This window comes from Neolamprologus brichardi, chromosome 12 (assembly GCF_056152115.1).
Source record: "Neolamprologus brichardi isolate AB-2024 chromosome 12, ASM5615211v1, whole genome shotgun sequence".
Taxonomy (NCBI): domain Eukaryota; kingdom Metazoa; phylum Chordata; class Actinopteri; order Cichliformes; family Cichlidae; genus Neolamprologus; species Neolamprologus brichardi.
The window spans coordinates 22,509,445-22,532,076 of NC_142115.1; the positions used below are offsets into that span (position 1 = coordinate 22,509,445).

The 22,632-nt window shown below is 38.6% G+C and overlaps 1 protein-coding gene across 1 annotated transcript; it reads right to left on the minus strand.

The window, feature by feature from the left end:
- Positions 1-1,714: 1,714 nt before the first annotated feature.
- Positions 1,715-19,007, minus strand: slc1a3a (solute carrier family 1 member 3a). Its single transcript, XM_006789731.3, has 10 exons — positions 18,693-19,007; positions 17,934-18,250; positions 16,927-17,064; positions 11,545-11,749; positions 11,167-11,209; positions 9,341-9,603; positions 4,887-5,120; positions 4,455-4,649; positions 4,074-4,208; positions 1,715-3,472 (listed from the first exon to the last, which is right to left on the minus strand). Exons 2-10 carry the CDS (start codon positions 18,115-18,117, stop codon positions 3,265-3,267), a joined length of 1,605 nt encoding a protein of 534 aa, XP_006789794.1. The 5' UTR covers positions 18,118-18,250; positions 18,693-19,007; the 3' UTR covers positions 1,715-3,264.
- Positions 19,008-22,632: the final 3,625 nt, after the last annotated feature.

Below are 22,632 nucleotides of genomic sequence, written 5' to 3' on the forward strand. Positions count from 1 at the left end.
TATTTTTTGAAAAATAAACAGCCGATGGAATTACAACAAATATATCAGTATAACCCCCCCCCCCCCCCCCCCCCCCGCCGCCCCCCATACATGTAGCTTATGTAGATGCATTTAAAAATATACACAGTGCACCTGTCTGTAATAATTTCAGTTGGCTGTGTTAAAAGTGTTAAAGTCAAAGCAGGAATACTTTACTGGAATCAGAATACTAGATTAATAAGTGATGTAAAACTACTCCTGAAGCATACTTCTTTCAGAGTGTTAACATATTATTTCATTGTTACTACATTAACATTAACTTTACTTTAGCGGCTATGAAATTTAACGGGGCTTTTTTTTGCGTCGCTTCCCTTTTCATACGTGTGGGGTTTTGTTTTGTTTTGCTTTTTGTTTGTTTGTGTGTCTGTTGAGTTACATTAGGATGAGAAGCATGTTAACTGATTTACAAAAATCTGTTTAACCTGCTCAGCACAGTCTTGTCCAGGATAACTGAACATATATTTATGCACAGCTCTCATTAGCTCCCCCCACAGCATTTCAAATGGGCTGATGTCTGGTCATTGACTGTGCCAACACCTTGATTGACTCTTTTTCTATACAGAGTTCATTATCACTTAACAACTGTAAGGTGCCAAGGACCAGTGGCTGCAAAACAAGCTCAAATAACCAGCTCTCCACCTCCATGCTTGACAGTTGGTATGAGTTGTGTGTGTTCATAGGCTGTGTTTGGTTTTCTCCAAACATGATGCTGTGTACTATGGCCAAACATCTCCACTTTGATCTCATCTGCACAAAGGACATTCCAGAGGTTTTATGGTTTATTCAGATGCAACCTTAGATGTGCTGTCACTTTCTTTTTAGAGAGAAGAGGCTTTCTACTGTCAAACCTACCAAATGAGTCATACGTGGTCAATCTTTTTCAAAATGTGCTGTCATGAACTTGAACATGCTAACTGAGACCTGCAGAGTCTGAAATGTACCTTTGTTGTTGTAGTTGTTTTTGTTTTGTTGCCATTTCACTGAGCACTGTACAGTCCCACGTGGTGTGAATTTGGTTGGATGTCCACTCTTTTGAACATTTACACCTGTCTTTTTTCACTTGTGAATAATATTTTTTACTGTAGAAGAAGGGACATTTTTGGAAAATGGCCTTAAGACTCTTCCTAGAGTGATGGGCAGCTGCAATTTCTACTCTAAGATCATTGCTGATGGCTTTCTTCTTGGGCACTGTGTAAACACACACCTGAATGCTTCAGACCAGCAAACTGCCAAAACCTGCTTTTATAGGGGTCCTCACACTTGCTGATGACTGATTATTCAAGTTCATTTGATTAGCAGCTCCTTGCTGCTACTTACCCTAATAATTCCTTTTTTTATACTCCATTTCTGCCTTTTGACCAAATCTTTTTCTTACATAAATAATGACACTATCTGATAGGCCATGTTTAGTAATTCATCTGAACTTTTATTTGCCCTATTTTAAGACCTGCCCAGGATTAAATGTTTTATTTTAATTTATGTAATATATAACTGAATCAAGGTCTGCTTTCTTCCTCCTATAACCTTGAATAAATACATCCCTGACAGTATGTTCACAACCGCTAAAAGTGGATTTCAAAGATTTATTCAATTTATATGCGATTTCCAAAAGCTAAGAATTCACTGATTATTTCACATTTCTGATAATCGTGAGCAAACAATAAACACACCACCAAAGATTTTAATTTTTTTATTCAAAAAAGCAGAACAAAAACAAAATAATCATGCAAGATAAAACTACAACTCTCATTATTTCCTGTTCGTGTGTGTCTGTATGTGTACCTGTGAATTAATGAGAAAATCATATCAAGAGAGACACCAGGAACTGTAAACAAACGATCTATTCATTTTCCTCAAGTGTGTAAAGAGAAACATTTGGTCCTTTAATCAGGCACCGTTTGCATTTGTAAAGAGGAACTAGAGGAAATGTTAGTTTGGTAAGAGCGTCTTTACATTTACAATCCTCAAGTAACCTTTTGCCATTTTAAGCTACAATTAATATACACATTTATCTACATTTCCCTATACAATTACATTATATTCAGATGGATCTTCTATACAAAGAATCTGCTATGCATTCTATATGTCCTTTATATTGAATTAGTTCAAATGTAAAGCTAAGCGTTAAACTAAAAGGCTCTGATGTAAAATCTGTTAGATCTCTATCTAAATCAAAGAAGAGTACACATACAATTGTACTTTCTACAGCAAACTGAATTCAGAAAAATCCACCATAATGTATTCTAGAAAAATATGAAAATTTAACATCCAACCTATCATTTAAGTCTTTTTTTCCAGGCAATTATTTTTCAGTCTGAAGGTGCCACCTTACAGTCACCACATTATTACTGTCTTTATATTGAAACAGCACCATGTTTTGTTGGTTGCTGTTAAGCTATAGAGAAATTTGGATTACAGACTCATTTTTTGGTTTAAAAAAATCTACTGACTTAAAGTTCGAATCTGCAGCTGAGCAGATTTAAAGAGAAAAAACATGAGTTAGTAGTTTTGGTATGTCACTATTTATGATTATAGTGATTGGGGTGATAGTTATAGAGAGAAAGAGAGAGAGCTTTGTTTGCCTGACAGCACATACTGCTTTGGATAGTTAAGGGATAAATGACTTTTTGTAAATATATCATTCATTCAGCTGATATCTGTACAATGATCATAAAAAATAAAGTCACAAATGACTGTACAGAAGTTGTAGTAGCACTTTTTCCTCCAAAGAGGCTGAAAAATGTTGGCCATTTAGTCCATGTGCATGAAGTCTCCTGATAGATTTTTACTACCACTTAACAACATTTCTCATAAACATAACCAATGAAAAACAATTAAAGCCAGAAAATGTGTGCAGGTGGGCTGCTTTCCCGATACAGCAATACTGGCCTCTAGTGGGTAAGGTTAGTCATCACAGTTCTGGGAGAAGTTGGATAACATGCACGCTGGACCACTGGGCTCTGTTTTCATTCTTAATAGTAAACAGCTGCCACCCTCTGGCATAACATATAGTACTGTTAGGAATAGCACAAAGCTACTAATCACTTCAAGTGTGCGGGATGTGAGGGAAGCCTCACACATTAGTGAAACTCACTTGGCTGAAATAGATTCTAGCTGTAAATGAGTTTAATCATACGATCTCATCAGATGAAAACTTTAGAAGTCAAAAGGACTTTGAGAGTTGAAAATGTGGTTCAAAGCAGTGCAGCAAATTTAACCCTGTCTTTACATCTTGGTCTCACTGCTGACAGGATGCTCATTTTCATACTCATTCTCCTGGTTGATGAGCCGGTACGGCTTCCTCTCTGCCTCCTCCACCACTGAGTTGCCCACCTCGGGGTCAGTGTTCTGCAACTCATGGCGAGACAGATGTTCCACTATGCCTGCACCAATGGAGTCCCCAAGGACATTAGTAGTGGTGCGCAACCGGTCCCTAATGAAAGACAGGTGACAACAGGAGGTTAGACATGAAACAAAAGAGAACAAACCAAAGCAAGACAGGACAAAAGATGCTAAACTTAACAAAAAAAAAAAGCACACCGACATGTGTTCATAAAAATACATTTAATTAGAAAATTGTAAGCATGATTTTAGAATTGTTTCAGGCTATCCTCAGACTGAATGTACACAGCCAGTAGATGGGAGGAAGAAAAGGCTAGCGCAGGAGATAGTTGTGGATTGAATCAAATCCAGATGGATTACTTATCGTGGAATGTGAAAGGAGTGTCTCTGGAAGCTGTCCTCTTATCCTCTAATCAAGAGTGCAAGGCACAACAGATATTTCTTCTAGGTCAAAATTGATTGATTTCATACCACACAGCAGCACTACATTTTATTTTCTCAAAATTAAATCCTCCCAGTTCCTCCCTCATACCAAACTATTTCCACTTTGTACAGTGAGTGATACATTTTCACAGCTAAATTGTGAAAAAGCCTGGCGTAGTCTCCCTTTTTTACTGACTGCACAGAAGAACATTAGTTTTTTTTTTGTTTGTGTTTTTTTTTTTTTGTAGCAATATAAAGCCAATACTTACAGGAACCAATCAACGGCAATGATCAGTGTGATGTCATCTGTGGGAAGGCCTACAGATGTTAGTACTATCACCATGGTGACCAGTCCTGCCTGAGGGATTCCAGCTGCTCCAATACTGGCTGCAGTAGCTGTGATACTAAAACAAATAAAGGCAGATGGAGCGAATTACCTGGAAATTCAATTTCTGTCCCCATATTAAGTCATTCTATGGTAATAACACTGAAGAGGGTCACTTAAATGTATTCCCTTGGCTACAATACTACTTATTTATTCCTCTCCAACTAATTGGTGGCTAAGAAACACCATGCGTAAATGCACACAAAATCTAAGGGAAATTGTGACAAAACAAATCTGATAAAAGAGTGCAGTGTACAGCACATACCTGATGGTGAGAATCTGTCCAAAGTTAAGTTGATAGTCATTGACCTGAGCGATAAAAATAGCTGCCAGGGCTTCATACAGAGCAGTGCCGTCCATGTTTATGGTGGCACCAACGGGGAGCACAAAGCGGGTCACGCGTTTGTCCACCTTGTTGTTTTCCTCCAGGCATTTGAAGGTGATAGGCAATGTGGCAGAGCTGCAAGACGACAGAAAGAGCAAGAGACGGCGGTGTAATAATTAATTTATTAATATTATTAATCTGACACAATTTATTTTGCTGATTGATATGTTAATAAAAGTTATTGCAGTTTGTTTTCAACTCATTTGGGAATAGCACAGACATTAGTGTCACACATGTAAAATCTGCTTCCAGATCACTAAAACAACACAAAAGCGAATAATATTAAACGTCTTTTGGATGATGCTTCTTTACCTGGATGATGTTCCTAGAGCAGTGATGAGCGCCTGCAACAGGCCACCAATGAAGACAAAGGGGTTCTTCCTGGTGATGACGAAGTAGAGAGTGGGCAGGACAAAAATGGCGTGGATGAGCAGCCCGCAAATGACTGTCACTGTATACATTCCCAGCTGGCCACCCATAGCCGAAATGTCATCCATCTCCACAATCTTACCAGCAATCAGGAACAAGATACCAATGGGGGCATACCTGAAGAAAGATGGCTGTTATGAATTTGTAAGCTAAACACATCACACTGTAAAATGTAATATTGTGTTTAATTGAAAATATTAAATAGGCTGAACTCAGTTTTTATCAATTTGTTATCAGAACTCGATTTAAATAAGTTACTAGTACTTTTTATGCCAAAATGCTGATAAACTCAATTTATTTGAGTTGTCTTAACTTAGAGAAACTAAGTAAGATGGAAGTTTTGCTTCTCAGTGCGGAAGGATGAAAGATGTGTTTTGAAAATGCCCTGTCACTACCGTCCTCCTCCCTCTCAGATCAGTCTGCATGTTCATGGTGCATTTGTTATGGAATATGTTGAGCAAACCTGGAAAAGCGTCAGCTCAAGATATTATTGTTTTCATTGCTGTGAATCTTTACCCGATACACTGACTTGGTGAGTAAATGTTTACTCTTATTCAAACTGATTTTGTGGCTTCTCTTAGTTTAGCACCAGGTTTATAATCTTGCTAGCTAGTTAGTGTTAGCCTAGCGTTGCTGCTGCCGCTGGGCTCATGTTACTTAAAAATTAACACCACAGCCTTAAAAACCTTATAAAACTATGTCTGTGAAATTTTCTGTTGATTGTTTGAAATAAAAAAGTAAGATAAGAGCCCAGACAAAATTCTTCGGGAGGTGCAGCCCTTAGGGGTGGGGTGTGGGGGGTATTTTCAATCCATAGCCATAACTAACTAACTAACTAATTATATATATGTCAATGGAAAATTGTACTTGGTAGTCAGTATAATCTTTTAATGATATACTGTAAGTTTGTATATGGTAGAATACTACATGTAACCATTTGTGTTTATTGAAAGGATGTCTCATCCTAGGAAGTCTGTAACATTCCAGGGTGTTCTGGCTTTCACCCCCACATCCTAGGAGCATGGGAAAGTTCGTACCTTGTTTTATTGTTTTACGGTAGGATTAACTTAGTTATATCTGTTTCCAGTCTAAGTGGTTTTGGTTTGATGAACTGCTGGACTTTCCAGACCAGCAGTTTTAGGTAAGTCATTTATGGGGTCACACTCTGACCCCCCCCCCCCCCCCCCTCCCCCACTCACACACACACACACACACCACACACACACACCACACAAGCACCCACTGAAGTGTATAAATAAAGGACCAGGGCAAGTCCTCAGGGCGAGTCTCTGAGTCTCACTCTAGGCTGCCCTTGCTAGCAAGAAAATCTGTGTGTTTCTCCTCTCTGATTCTCTGCTGAAGAAGTGTTTTAGAATATATCTCTTAACAATATATATCATGTTTAACCTGAGTAGCAAAAGAGTGCAGGGGGGTTGAAAAGAATACGCCAGGAGTTAGCTGTGCTCGTGGACTCTATCGAGCCTTGACCTCCCGGTCAGTTATCGCACTGGTGGATAACAGAGCTCTCCGAAAACGTGGAAGCACTTTTGCAAATATGTGATATTTTGATAAATTAAGTAGATATTTGAGCATTACACAGCTATATTCTCGGCTGAAAATATCTTAAAAGGTTATTTTGTGACCCAGAAAGGGCAGTCTGGGGAAAAGGAGGATCGCATTTGTTGGCTGGTTGTCAGAGCCTGTGTGTACTTGTAAGCGCGGCAATGGCGGAGGAGCTCAGGTAAAAAACTTATTACTTTTTCTGGGTCACAAAATAAACTTTTAAGATATTTTCAGGCGACAATATAGCTGTGTAAAGTTCAAATATCTGCTCAATTTATCAAGACATCACATATTTGCAAAAATGCTCCAATGTTTTCAGAGACGTCCATTTTTTTTTCATGCTTTGTGGCAGCTTTTGAACATCTGTGGCATCTATTAATGTCAAATCTAGACTTTATTTAACAACATAAGCAAACTCTATGTTACAATGATTGCACAGCCATTAAGGATCAAATCAGTTTCTGAAAAATGTTCTGCTTTTTCTCCCTGTGCTTGCTTCTTACTGTCTTTGAGGCTCAGGACCAGCACTCCTGTTGTTGGACAGAAAGACATCAACTTAGTGGTAAGTATTTTGGTTTTCCAATATATTAGCAACTGTCAGTGACATTTATATTAATCAGGCTGAACTTTAATCATACTTTAGATCAGCCTGTTTTACTTATTGTTTTATTTGTGCTTTGGTTTGGGGAAGTTGTTTCTTTACTGATCTTTTCCTGTCTTCTGTTATTAGACTTGAGATATGACTGCACTATGCTGTTGCTGGTGACTCCAGTTAATTCTACAAGACATGCTGTGTAAGTAAACAAACAACAACAGTTTGGTCTGCATTTCTTGAAAGATCACATCCCCCAAACTTAGTTTAGAGGGTCCTACACTGTATATAGTGAAGTCTGCAGGTTTTCTAACAACAAAATTTGTTTTGTCCCCAAATCATTTTGCACATCATTAGAATGGAAGTTATTGGCCATGTTTGCATAGCCCTTTTTAAAATGATGCTGGGAGGGAGAGCCTTCAGTTTTCAGGCCCCTCTTCTGTGGAACCAGCTTCCAGTTTGGATTCGGGAGACAGACACTATCTCTACTTTTAAGATTAGGCTTAAAACTTTCCTTTTTGCTAAAGCATATAGTTAGGGCTGGACCAGGTGACCCTGAATCCTCCCTTAGTTATGCTGCAATACACATAGGCTGCCGGGGATTCCCATGATGCATTGAGTTTTTCCTTTCCAGTCACCTTTCTCACTCACTATGTATTAATAGACCTCTCTGCATTGAATCATATCTGTTATTAACCTCTGTCTCTCTTCCACAGCATGTCTTTTATCCTGTCTTCCTTCTCTCACCCCAACCGGTCGCAGCAGATGGCCTCCCCTCCCTGAGCCTGGTTCTGCCGGAGGTTTCTTCCTGTTAAAAGGGAGTTTTTCCTTCCCACTGTCGCCAAAGTGCTTGCTCATAGGGGGTCATATGATTGTTGGGTTTTTTTCTGTATCTATGAAGCGCCTTGAGGCGACTTTTGTTGTGATTTGGCGCTATATAAATAAAATTGAATTGAATTGAATTGAATGACATTATTGTGTGTTGAGTGGTGGTCGGGCCTATCCAGACTGACAGTGGGACATTGAATGTCACCTCTCCGGTGGGGAGGGAGCCTGAGATTGTGTAAATTGGAGTCTGTTTTATACCAAATGGAGAAAAAAAATGTTTTAAGAAAGCAATTCAGTTCATGTTCCAAAAAATATGATTGTTTGCTTGCAGGACAACAGGAGAGATGAGTCCTCCGTCACAGATGGTGTGGTCAGTGAAGATGGTCGCCTGCAGGTTCAAGCTCATTGCATCTCCAACCCACATCCACTGCCACTGTACTTAAGGGAAGTTAAAGACTTTCTTCTGCACCTACATTTGGATCACCTTGATCCATGACAGTCATTCAGGCAGTAATGCCTGGACTGGAAACAAGCCATCCTTAAAATAATACAACATTCCAGCTCATGTGTTGGAATGAAAAACAAATGTGTTGTTTAAATCAGAGACTGCACTTGTGACAGAACAACAAATATTTTATTTTGATTATATAAGTAATGTAAGTACAAAACAAACTTGTGGTAGGCCTAAACTTATTTTCAGAATAATTACATCTGAGACTTTGTTTCATTGTGAGATTATAACAGTGATGGCATATAATTGTTTGTTGTTCAGCAGAACAGTATGTTGGCTGTTATACTTTGTTGTGTTTGAAAATAAAAGTTGGGCTGATTTTAACATCATTACAAAAAGTGTTGTTAATTATTTTTAATCATATTCAGGTTACCACAAATTGTTTTTTCATTTAGTTGAACTTGAAATGTTTGTCAGTAAGTAAACAATTAGTATTGTACAGTCAGAAATATCAAGTTATTCTTAATACTGCAGACTTGCAATGTGTAAGTTGTCCTAACAGTCATCTTAAGTAAGCTTTACTTAGTTTTTTTGAGGCAACGAGTTTCCTTAATTTTTTTGAGTTCTGGGAACTAACAAGGCTGTACAGTGTACTCAAAATGAGTAAGTTACCCTAACTTGGTCATCTTACGTAAACTTGATCCAATTTCCTTGAGTTCTGGGAACAAATGAGCTTGTACAGAGTACTCAAAATAAATAAATTATCCTAATTTAGTCATTTTTAGCTAAGCTTTACTCAATTTTTTTGAGGCAACGAGTTTCCTCAATTTTTTTGAGTTCTGGGAACTAATTAGATTTTACAGTGCATTCATCCATCCAATAAACATCCTTTGTGGTACTTACCACATTATTATGGCAACCAGCCTCATGATGGCCTCGTTCAGGCAGTCAAAGAAGTCCCTTAGTGGTTGTCCCTGTTCTCTCATGTTCCCGATGATGAGACCAAAGCATATGGAGAACACCACCAGCCCGAGTGCATTGATTCCATTTACCGATCCTGGCACGGGGATCATCTCCTCTATTTGTTGGCTGCCATTGGGTGCGACTAACGTGTCGTTTATAGTCATCGTCACATGGACTACTCGCTTGGCGTATTGCGTCTTGAACTGGAATTTAGCAAAGAAAGAAGACAGCTCTCAAACAGTAGTTTCTAAACATCTAGGCAAAGTAATTAAAAATAATTAAAAAGAAAAAAATGGCTTAGCTTAAAGATAGCATTAAAGGTTACTATGAAACTGATGTGTAATATACAACTTAAAAATGAGCATTTGGATAAGAATTCTGTGTCTGTATGACATCAGCAAGTTTTCACTGGAATAAGATGCCAGATGATCCTGATGTATGGTTTAAAATCTGGATAAATTTGTTCTAGATAAAATGTAGAGAAACAACAAGCAAATGTACCCTAACCCCAATAGTCTTTAACATTCTTTCTTAGGTTTACTTTTCCTTTAAAATGAGTGGGGTCAATCAAGACAGATCAAGGGTCAGGCCAGCTCAAATCAACATGGGACTTGTTCTCGACATATACAATTATTGCTGTGATAGTTTCGTTTTATATATCAAATACTTTTCAAGATTCAGAAATGTCACTAATTGTCTTTTACAGTGTTTTTTTATTACCACATGCACAAATATTAGACTTAACAGGCTTGAATTTTTTCAAGCTTCTGGTTATCAGACATTTTCTGATGCATCTACCCAAATTATAGATCTGGATTCATTTTGATGATAAGAAAGACAAGTGAAAATTTCAGGCTTTTATCTTTAACTCAAACATTGCCTCAGATTCAGTGTGCAAAGAAAATGGCCTGAAGTGGGTTGACTGACCATTTTCAAAAAATATCTTTTGTAAAGTGTTTGATTTATGACAATAAAATGTCACAGAACTCATTATATTCAAACTTTGGACCATAACATTTTTATGCAAATAAAAGAGGGTAGAATAGAAATGTTCTAACAATTTGCTTATTTGAGATGGAATGACCTATAAGGGAACACATCTGTCTGATCCTTCAGACCGCCCAGATAGAAGATGCCAGAGCAAATATAAGATCAGATGCCGGAGATGCCAGAGCAGAGGTCCCAAGGTCAGACCAGCAGACTGACCTCAGGTCCTCTGTGTAGGTTCTGCAAGACAAGATCTTTGCAGATCTCACTAAAATAGCAAGACCTAACGAAAAAGTGGAATCAACTCTAGAAAAAAAAAAGTAACCTTCACAGATGTTCACAAAATATAACAACCCACAAACTCAGCGTATCTAAATTGTGTTCAAATGAGGAAGCAAAAGTCACAATAGGATAACATGTGTTGTGTGGAGATTTGTTTGAATGGCTTGCTGGGTGTGCCATCACTGTCCCAAAATACTTTTTGTCTATTTTAATAACGTTTTGCAATGCCCACCTTACCAGACACTGAGATAAATAAAGCATGTCTAATGTGTTTTTATAAGGATGCTACCAAAGGAGTTAATCCTGGAATTTAACACCACTGTTTATTTCGGCAGCATAGGTCAGAAATGACAATGGCAATATGAAAAGGATTACTAACTGTGAGTTTTTAAACAATGCTAACTGTGCACTCAGGTACAGATGTGAGACATCTTTGTGAGATAATCAATTTTCTGTAAGTGTAAAAGAAAACAGGAAATGTGTGGAGGAAAAATTACCTGTTTGGTGCAAGCCTCCACGAGGTTAGGTGGAAACATGTTCCTGCAAAACACAACAAAATCAGTACATTTAAAAATTAGAATGAATAAATTACAAACTACAAATGCATATTGATAAAATAAAAAAAACAATCAAACAATCAAAAAGGAATTGTATAGGATATTAAGACCACTGTGTGATTTTGCAGTGCATTTTGCAGCATTAAAAGATAAAACAACTTAAAAATCCTTCTCCCAGGTTGAACACCTCCATCTCAGTGACCTATATCAAAAGGGCAATTAGTAAGGGACTATGAATCCTCATTTTTGCTGATTCAGTCATTGTACTGGAGTGATCTTGTGAGAACGCTTGTTTGGTCAGAATGCATAAAGGTATACCTGATAAGATCCAGAAAGGCATCAGCAGCGCTGACCTGCTCTATCTGCTGCTGCTTGGAGAACTCATCCTTTGATCCTTTTCCAGGGTGAATAATGAGCACCATGACAATACCGATGAAAACAGCGATGATGGTTGTAGTGGTGTAATAGACAACTGCTCTTATTCCCATTTTACCAGAAGCACGGCTGTCCAGAGCAGCAATACCTGCAAAATGACAAATCATAAACATATGAGCAGAGTTTTAAAAATAAATGAACACATTCACTGACAGCTGTACTTTTGGAAGAAGCATGGAGTGACTCATGCTGTAATAACTCCTATATACTAATGAAGAAACAGTGCCATAAAGGTTGTGTTGGGCATGATGTAAATTAGTCACCGCAGAGTTCGTGACTGTAATATTTCATTATTTCTTTCTGTATATAGTAGAATAAAAGGAATGTGGTTATTTTTTAAATAGGGTGCAATAATACTACAGTGAAGTTTGTAAAGATAGAGCATGTTCCTGTTTTTATGATGGTTTCTATTAAAAGAATAATGCAGTAATCCTGCCCAGGGATTTTTATTGATGCATCACTAAAGTCTATCCCTGTGAGCATACGGTTAGCTTGGGAAATGAGGCTGTAATAATAGATCAAATATCTCCATCTGGATTATCTGAATTACTATCTGTGACAACAAAAAGTGGCAAGAAACCCAATCTGACTGACCTTTCCTGATGGAAAAACAACACCTAAAGCACACAGAGGGGAAAATGTAATACGCAAAACTGCACATACTTTCCAAGTTGTCAATTACAATTTGGGGGATAAACTCTGTAAAAATGAATTGGCAGTTGAATTAAAAACTAGAGCTGGCGTCGTTCCGTGAACTCTCTTTATTGCTAAAAAGTTCTACATGTCCTCACGGACATTAGTTTGGTGTGTACACACTGTGCAGAGATGTTGGTTGCAGATAAGCAGTCTAACGTCAGCTCAATGTTTGTGTGACAGAAGGGGGAAAAAAACCAAGTATGCAGCACATTAAACCACTAGCAAGGCTTAGGAAGCCGAGAACACAATGTGACAATTTTATGCTGAAAGAATTGTAGCAGGAGTCACAACAAACAACTGAAGATCCAGTTACCAAAAAGTTGTTGATTTCTGCTCTGCAGTAGGTTATGTCTGGTAAATTGTGCATTCCTGTGAGAAAAGCTGGATACTGGGTAATTACACAAAATCTGAGATGTCAGTTTTACTACACAATTATTATTCAGATATATGGAGATATCAAGCTTTCCAATAAAATCTCCCACATTTGAAGGCAAACCTTAATAAACAAAATGATTTTTAGCTTCAGAAAGAAACATTAAAAGAAATATCTGGTTCTCAGAAAGAAATCGATGCTGCAGAATAACTGAAGTTTAACGGCTGCCAGAAAGAATTTGTGAGGGAGTCGCAGCGCCTGGAGGCTAAACTGTCCTCCACAGTTCTAATAGCATTAAACAGACTTTGTAGGGATAATGGTAGCAAGGAGAAATACAGCCATTCAGAGAGCTGGATGTAGAAACTGACAAGGCGCTTCAATGGGCGCGATAGTGGTGTTGTATTTTTAAAGTGTCAGGTCCTATTATGGCCATTATCTTTATTCAGAGCTGAGGAAGGCAAAGAAAGCTTTGTGTGATGGGAGATGTATGTGTTTCTTTCGCATGTGTCACTTTGATACTGTCTATACCACAGTGTGTGTGTGAGAACCAGTTTGAGTTTTAATTGGAGGTGAAGGCATTTTAGTCTGTCCTCATTTAATGACACAGCCTTGAAAGTTATATTGAGGGCTAAGACTTGGTCATAGGGGTCAGGTTAAAACTGGGTATAGATCAAGGCTGGGTTAAAGGTTGCAATTTGGTATTTAGTTGTGATGTTTAAGGTTACGGTGAGATGCCAGCAAATGGATTATGTCAGTCGGCATTCAGACAAAGAGCACAATTGTGAGTGTGTGTCTCTGTTTGTCCGTGGGTGGGTGGGTGTAGCTATTGCCCCTGCTTTGGCCCTCTCTGTACCTCTTGTCTTAACATGGCCAGACTTGAGCTTTTATCCGATTCTTTTTGATCCTCTTCCATCCCTCCTCACCGTTCCCCTTCCTTGTTCTCTTCTCCCAAATTCTTCGCCTCCTTTCTCTGCCACCCCTCCATCATCACCCCTTATTTCAGAGTGTCCCCCAGTACACCTCCCCTGCTTTCCCTTCTTTCCAAACCCACATCTCACCTCACCCCTCTCCCCTTTTTTCCCTTTTTTTCGGGGGAGACTGATCTTATTGCTTCAATCCTCTTTCATTTCCACCCTTTCCCTTCCAATCAACCCCCTTCTCTTGCTTTCCCCCAATTCCCTTTCTGACAGCCCTGGGAAAACTTGTTGACTTAGTTAGCCCCAGACGCACACAATGATCTCCAGCCTGTTGTCCAGGCAACAGCGGATACAGCCGTACCAATTCCATCTTTTCAAAAGAACGAAAGATTGAGGGAGAGGAAGGACAATGACCTTCTTTTTTCATATGGGCAATGTTCATCAAATACAAAAGTAGGCCTGCCTTGGGGAGGAAGTTGAAATGCAGGACATTGCAATTCCAAGAGGTCGGCCCTTAATGCAAAGACAAACTCCACAGTTCTAGCAATTCTTTACCTGCCAGTTTATGGTCAGTCAATACCTCTGCAGCTTAGAGGGTATAACTACAAATACCAACAACTTACTTTTAGTGCAGTAACTGCAAATAGACATATTGACTGTAGGTTTGTAGAAAGGGGCACTTCATATTTAGATTGGTGTTTTTAAACTTGCAACTTAGCTGATGAGATCGTGTACCTTTCAATGCTTTTTATTCCATGTAGCTAAAATTCTTATGTGCATGCAGGACAGCACAGAGTAGGAAAATGATCCTGCAGAACATTCTTATGAGACCTGCAATGGTACTCTTGGACTTTATTTCCTTGTAAAATTACACTTTTATACTGGCGCACTTCGAAAGATTTGATTTATGTTCCTCTTCCAGAAACTTCCTCTGACTTCCCTCTCATGATCCCTTCACATCATTTTCTTTACTGCCTATGTCTCTTGTTCCTATCCAGCCCATTCTTGGCTGCATAAAGGTTCTGTGGTGGAGTTGGCTTTCACAATGAAATGCCTGAGGACAATATGGATTGAGAGGTTAGTTTATGTGAGTGGGCGAGTGGAGTACGTGTAAAAGAGAGCTAGAAAGAGAGAGAGAGAAAAACTGAATGAAATGTAATTTTGAAAAAGAGAAACATTCTCTGTATTCTCTCTTTCTTATTCTATCATTAAAAAACATTTCCTTTAATAAGCCTTCTCCTTCCTGCCTGTCCTCTTTCTCCTCTGTGTTTTGTTTAAAATACCTTTGAGGTCTTTAAACTGATTCGGAGTTCTACTTCACTTTTAGAAGAGATCAATTCAGAGGCAAATCCTTTTCTACCCAGTCTTAGGAGCGTGACAGTCATATTGCACAGGGCTACAGGTTTGCAAAAGACAACTCATGACTGTGAGGCTCCTGTGCTCTATAATATGTTATTCTCAAAGTCATGAAAATATGCAAAGCAATCAGTCCTATAGAACATAATGAAAATACTTAAAGATGAAATATATGTTACATTCAGCTCAACTAGAGTTGGACACCTTTTAACTGTGTTCTAAAAGAACTTGTAATGCAATAACTTTACCCCATTAAAATAATAAAGATACCTGAATGATCAGGAGACAAATACAGATGAGAAAAAACCCTCTGGCTGTATGAACATGCACGAAAGTCTATTTTTAAACAAAGTATTTGTACTTTAACTTACAATAATCAGATTTCTGCATATTATTGTTATACTGTTTATAATGTTACTTGAATTTGTTTTCCATGTGCTACTATTTATCTCTTCATGCAGATGATGTTTGCTGTTACAGCATCGGCTACGTGCAGCAGTGTAGTGTTTGACTGTCTCTGGTTCTGAATAGCGTCTAATAACTTGCATTAGTTTGTGACTAAGGCAGAATCCTTTTTCTTTTCTTTTTTTTTGATTACCACATGCTGTTGGTCATGTGACATGATGTCAGAGGATGCTGTTGTTGCGCCCTGCTGAAGCACAAAGAAGGTTATTATCGGACAATTGTCTATGTCATCCCTTCAGGAGACTGGCCCCTCCGATCCCCTCCAATCAGTGCTCAATGACTGGGCGTTAGGCCCTCCTATCTATTTCGTCAATGCTGTTGACTCGTATTTTGGAAATTTACACGTTCCATAACTTTATTCATTCTTACACTTGCTACAATCGAGTACTCGCGTGTGTCTGACTTGCATTAAACACTTGAAAACTTTGTGTCATTTGTTTTTGTTCTGCAATATTTGACCAAATTTACACGAGCTGCATAAACAAATTCTGAATGGCTTCAAATAAAACAAAATGTACTGTGACTGCTGTGGACATGCTGTTGCAAGATTAGAGCATTACTACAATGATCAAGCATGTGATTGAGTCTCTCTCTCTCTCTCTTATGAGGTCATCCTAACCACATCTACCGTGAGGCCTAAAAGAAACAAGCACCACTAGGTGAACACACTCTGCCACTCATGAGGGTTATTTTTGTCAGCAAGCCACAAAACAGCAAACAACACTATCAGCTTCTTAAAATGAACACGGACGGGTTTTAAGACATCCACATGCATAAAATCCCATAAAAACAGAGTCATGTGCTCCTTTTTCGTATGTGAAAACTGATGTTTTGCTGCACTTCCACAACAGGATAGCAGGAACTCAGAGCACACATTAGTAGAAGGGAGGCATTTCTATACTAGATACTGTATTGCAAAATCTGAAGAAAGCTGTGGAGACATGCTGAGTAGGCACTCTGAATTACTGCTGTGGATGTGTGGCTAAGACAAAGGGTAGTATTATGTGTTTATGATATTGGGAGTAAAGTGCTGGGTATATTGTTGTTCGATACAAGTGTACGTTTCTGAGAGGTAAGCCAAAAATAGACAATGACTACAAGTTACTTACCTTAATAATAGATTAAAAATGTGGCCTTGGGTGTGTCAGATGTATTTAACTTTGTGACACAGTTACTCATAGAGTAACTAAATCATTTCTATTTGAGACATTTGAGACATTTTTTCATAAATGACTTTTCTAAGTCATCATTCGCGATTTAAAGTAACCCTTAAAACTTTACTATTTTTATTGTTGTTGTTGATGGGGGTTAGTTCCTTGACCTCCTAATCTGATGTACTTGTGACTAAAACAAGAATAAAACAAGGTTCTGACAGCGAGTAGTCTATGTATTTTTCATGGAGATGCATCTGTATCTTTTAGTGTCCTCATTGCTCTAAAAATGTTTTGATGCCCATACCTGTAATGAGACTTGAAACCAGCAGGGGCAGCACCAGCATCTGAAGCATTCGCATCAGCAGTTCTCCAGGAAAAGAGAAGAATTTAATTTCACGGTAAGACATATTATATGGCCGAAGGGCAAATCCCAGGATTATACCTGCAGTGTGAAGCAGAAGCAAAGCAGAAACTTAATGTGACCATTTTAAGTTGACATGACAACATGAGCTTAGTAGAGTCCTAGATTTAACTCCAACACGGGGATGAATACATCCTCAATATGAGTTAAAATTATTAGTAGGCTATAATGCTTGTGACTACTTTCAAAAAAAGATAATCTAAGTAGGTGGTGCTATAGTGTTGAAAGTGAAAAGCACTTGATGTGCCGTTTAGACTCTTCAAAACACCAGTAGTTGCGCAATGGTTGCGACTCCTGCTTTAATTGATTTTTAAAATTAGATTTTCTTGTTAAAATGTCTGTTTTCATCTTCGGTTTCAGTGAAGTCTGTGTCTTCAATGAGCTGTTTGTCCACTCCATCAGTAATCCGCAGACAAGCCCAGGTGGCTGACCCTGCAGCCTGAAGTGAGGAGTATCCGGAGTTTAACAATCAATCAAATGTGTTTGTTGTGGCATGGTGTAATTCTAGCAGGGCTGCAGATGTCCAGGCAGCAGGCAGGCCCGGCTTACATCCTACTGAGTAAGAGTCAGAGGTTAGAGCACCGAGCTAACCTTTGGCTTGATGCCAAAGGCCAGTTAAAGGGTCAGCTAAAGGCCAGTTAAGAAGTTAATTTACGTTCCCTGTATTCTCTCATTTGGAGAGTTTGTGTTTATTCGTCCTCCTTTTTTAGTACAGCTGTTGGTCGCAAATTCATGGATTATTTGCATGACGCTTAGAATGTGCTGCACTCTACAAGTTTGAAGAGAGGAGGGCTATGTGGTGTACTCAAGTAATCTTCAGTTTTTAATGAACTGATTTATTCTTCATGTAAAACATGCCTGAAGTAAAAAATAAATCCTCCCCCACTTACCAATAATAACTGCAGCAACAGTGAGAATCACAAAGGCATTTCTGGTAAAAAATCCCTTCACATCATCTTTTGTCATGTTCTCCACCTTCTGTCTGGCTTTTATTGATCGGGACTGGATTCCGGCTCGGATTTGTTTGAGACCACTCCGGGTCTTCTGCTGGTTCTCACCGTTGCTTTGAGTCATAGCTGCGAGTGATCTGTTATGAATGTGGGAAAACCTGAACTCCACTCAGCTGTGACAGGAACACCTTAAAGGTGCTGATGATTCACTTGTTCCGTTGCTCTCTTCTCTGTCACGCCTTCTCCTTTGGAATTGCCTGGTTGAGAGGGAAGAAAATATTTTAAAAGTTACCCAATTATTAAGATTAGACAGTCGTGCAGTTAGTTGAATCAGATAACAGAGGTTAGTGACTCTATCATATTTTGAAACTACTACAGCAGATGAACAAATACATTTAAGTGAGACTGAAAAATTAAAATATCCCATTGCAACTTCTGACAGATGACAGCAATAATTTAGCAGCACCATCCCACAAGAAAACATTTTAACCCTTCCTTGGAGACATGCTTTCTTCTGACAAGTCCATGTGCTGCTATACAAAGGGCTGCAAACTTCCTCTTATGCACACTAGCCTCAACACACGTGTACAGTTTCCCACACATCCACACACACAAACACAGCTTCTGGTTAGATGGGTAAATGTATCTGCAAACACATAAACTGGTAGAAAATACTAAAAGTAGAAGTTGTTTCTGTACCTTTAGACTCAAGTGAATGCTTCCTTTGGAGTAAAGTCTCAGTTTCTCTGAGGAAAGTTGTGTCTTAAAGCTTGATCAGTGGGAGACGGACAGAGGAGCTCTTTGGCTTTCAGCTGGCTGGCGTGAACAACCAGCAATGAAGAGAAACAGAGAGAAAAAGGAGAGGGGAGGAAAAAGGAAAGGAGGGAGGAGTGGTGGGATTGAGGGAATGAAAGAGCCAGTGAGAGAATGGAGGCGGTGCTGGAGTAGAAGATAAACTAGCTAGTCACTCGTATAGTGTGGGCTTGTGGGGAGGTGAGGCGGGGACTAAAAATAAAAAAAGTGAAGTTAGGTAAAGGAGGGGGTCGCTTTTCAGATGAGGGAAGCTTGAGGAATAATGAGCTTTCCAAGTAGGAAAAAGAGAAAGAACCTTCTTGTTTTCTTCTGTCTCTGTCAGCCTCTCTTTCACATGGTTTTTCACGCTTGATAAGTTCAGCCTGATTGGAGATTCCTGCAGCGAATGAGTCAAGAGAGAAATAAAAGTGCCCCATCCATCAAAAAAATCTCTTTCTCTCCTTTCCCCCCTGTCTTTTCTAAATTGCACATTTTTCCATTGAGTACAAAGTCCGGTTGGCTGCCCTTTATTTCTAATAACCTGTGGAGTTTTAAGTTTGTTAAACTAAAAAGAGAAGGTAAATATTTACCAAGTGGCGTACAAGTGGTGCTCAGCTTTGGGCCATTAACCCTTTAAGACCTACCATAGAACCAAGTCCGCCAGAGCTTATATTATATTTTTACATGCTGTAGTGCCATTTTTGGGAGCATTTCAAGTTGCTATACATCAATACAACCATTATAGCCCAGATTTTAATAATATGTCTGCATTAAGTGCATAGTAATTACATAAATTGCAAAAAAGTGCAATAAACTACAAAAAAATTGAAAATCGTTTTTGTTTTTTTAACATATATTTCTAGTTAGAGAAATTTAAGAGGCTTATCTCTCAAAACTGTAAATACAAAAAAGTTGCACAAAATAGTTTCCCACCACAGGAAATTTCTTTTGAGTGTCTTCATAGTTTTATTTTTGAAATACACCAATTTTTATATACTGCAGGAAAAACGAAAATAAATATTATAATGCAAATTTGCAAAAAAGCAGCATATGCATCAAAATAAACTATTTCCAGCAGTGCAATATGAGTCCTAAGCATCCCAGAAACGACACAGAAAGTCATAAAGTCAAAGATAACTTTTAAAAACACCAGTATAGGCTCATGAGGCTATATGGTTTTAAAAAACTACATTTCCGCGAAAATGACATCACTTCCGGTTGACAGACCACGTGACTTTCGCGCATTGCATGCCGGTAACTCGTGGCAAAAAATCCAAGTACCGCATCAAATGCAAGCATTTGCAGCACCACAAAACGTTCATTCTCCGGTTCCAATACCTTCTTACTTTTTCTTTGCCCCCCAAAAAAGTTATGTACAAAACGAAGGATAACAATGCCGGTCTGTACAAAGACAGACTTGATGAAAAGTCAAAGAAAAGATACAAGGAAAAAAAATCAAAGGAGTGAAAGGGTCAGACCCTTACGAGCACAGAGTGGACAAAATACGTTAGCATGCTGCCCAACTTTCACCACGCTCATATTTAAAATTATACGATTCTTGGAGTGAGTGCATACACTCGTGAAGTTTAGTAACTTCAGGTCACTGCAACAAGCCCAGGTACAGTTTACCGACGGATGGGTACAGGACCTTGAAATGCACCGTGTAGAACGAAAGACCATCGTACGTATCATAAGTTTACCAGTCTCACAAATCGTCTTCATAAATACACATTCGTTAACCGTTTCTTAATAGGACCTTTAAGCTAAACGGTAATTAATTAGTAGTGGAAATAATTTCTGGTTCGCATTACAGAAATGTAGCAGTGACAATAATATTGTATGCTGTAATCATACTGGGCAATTAGAGATACAAAAAAACCTGTTTTATCCTGTGAATAAAAGTATATGTTTTTGTCAATGTACCATGGTAATAACAGAAGCGAAACGCAATATTGTCTCAGGACAATTCACTATTTATGCACAATAAACAAATGAGCATAGCACCACAATTTCTGTTCAGCGCCAGACTTGCTTGTAACCTATATCACAAATTATGTTATAAAAAATGATGTATTAACTACAACAGAAGACTGACCTTTGTGGAAATGCTTGGAGTAGACTAACCTGTGAGCTGGAGTGTTCTGGGACGTTATATTTGGTCTTTGAATGGCTGTAATCCAGGCCATCCGTCGCCTCTTTTTACTTCGGAAACATGGCTCGAACAATTTCTCTTCAACGACGTAATCCGATAAAAAAATGATCTCTTTACCCGTCGGCTTCCCGTGGCTGTCATGCGACCGGCTATTGCAGTTATAATACAACAGCTTCTTGACAGTTTTTTGTGTTTCTTTTTATCGCTGTGTAACTGATTTCAATTGAAAGTTTTCAGTTTGGGGAAGATCTGATTATCCAGAAGATTGTACAATGTTAACATATCTGGAATGGTACCAGCCTCACTCTTGAGCTTTATAAAGTCTAACGCAACCGTGACTTCCTCTGACTGAAGCTCAATATGGTAATGCAGTGCCAGGGCTGACAACCCAGTTTGTTTTGCAGATTCTGTATAGCAGCTTTAATATAGGGAGAACACAACTTCCAGATTGTATGAGTTGTTTGTATTAGTTGTTTGTCTTTCTTTTTCTTTGCCAGTTAAACAGTTACTGTTTTGCCTGTTAGTACTCCCTGTCTGTTTTCTTACCTGGTACTTCCTGATCTTATACTTTGTCCTCATGTTCCCCCCTTTCCTCTCTCCCTCTTTGGACTGACAATCTGTACACACACACACACACACACACACACAACAGGAGTTATAAGGTTAATGGGCATCCAGTCAGTTAGCTAGTTAGTACCTTGGCTTCAATATCGGCACATGCACATATGGCAAAATAACCAGTTTCTCTCATTACATTTCAAACAGGACAGTGGTAACAACAGCAGGCTACGGACAATGTTAAGTTTTAGATTTTAAATAGGCTGTATACATTTCAATGAGATCAACAGGGCAGTCAAATATCGCTAATTTTACTACAGAGCAAACATCGGCGGAAAACACGTTTTCAACTAGGGCTGCCACAAACGATTATTTTGATAGTCGACTAGTCACCGATTATTTTTGCAATTAGTCGACTAATCAGATCATGCATCCATTGGATGTACAGCGTACAGCTTATTGCACCAGCAGCATCTGCTCTCATATAACTATCATTAGCTTACAGCTCTAAGTGTTTAAGGTCTGTGCTAACTAAAAATAAAGAAAAGATGATAGTTTATTAAATTTGAATGAAATTTGCAGATTGTTTCGGTGAAGTTTAATAAACTCCTTGCCATCTAAAATATAACGGGACACCGGAGTATATTCTCTAGCATCTCACACTTCTGATAATCAGTTGTCTGCTTGATGTTTATTCAGCTGTGTAAAAACTATAACTTTAATCTCAGCCTAACCGATTTACTCAGGAACAAATAAAAACCAAAAAAAGCCAAACAATAACATTTTTAAGTTATCTAAGTGACTTATATATGTTTAACCTGAGTAGCGAAAGACCGCAGTGGGTTTGAAAACGATTTGCCGGAGTCCGGTGTTCTCATGGGCTCTAGAGAGCCTTGCCCCCGGCTAGCTGTCAAGCTAGTGGGTAACAGACATCTCCGAAAACGTTGGAGCGCTTTTGAAAATATGTGGTGTCTTGATAAACTGAGCAGATATTTGAGGTTTACACAGCTACATTCTCGCCTGAAAATATGCTAAACGTTTATTTTGTGACCCAGAAAGAATAATAAGAGTAATATTAAAACTAACTAGCTGCCGCCATTGTTGGAAACTGAGCTGGGCTGCGCTATGAATTCTGGG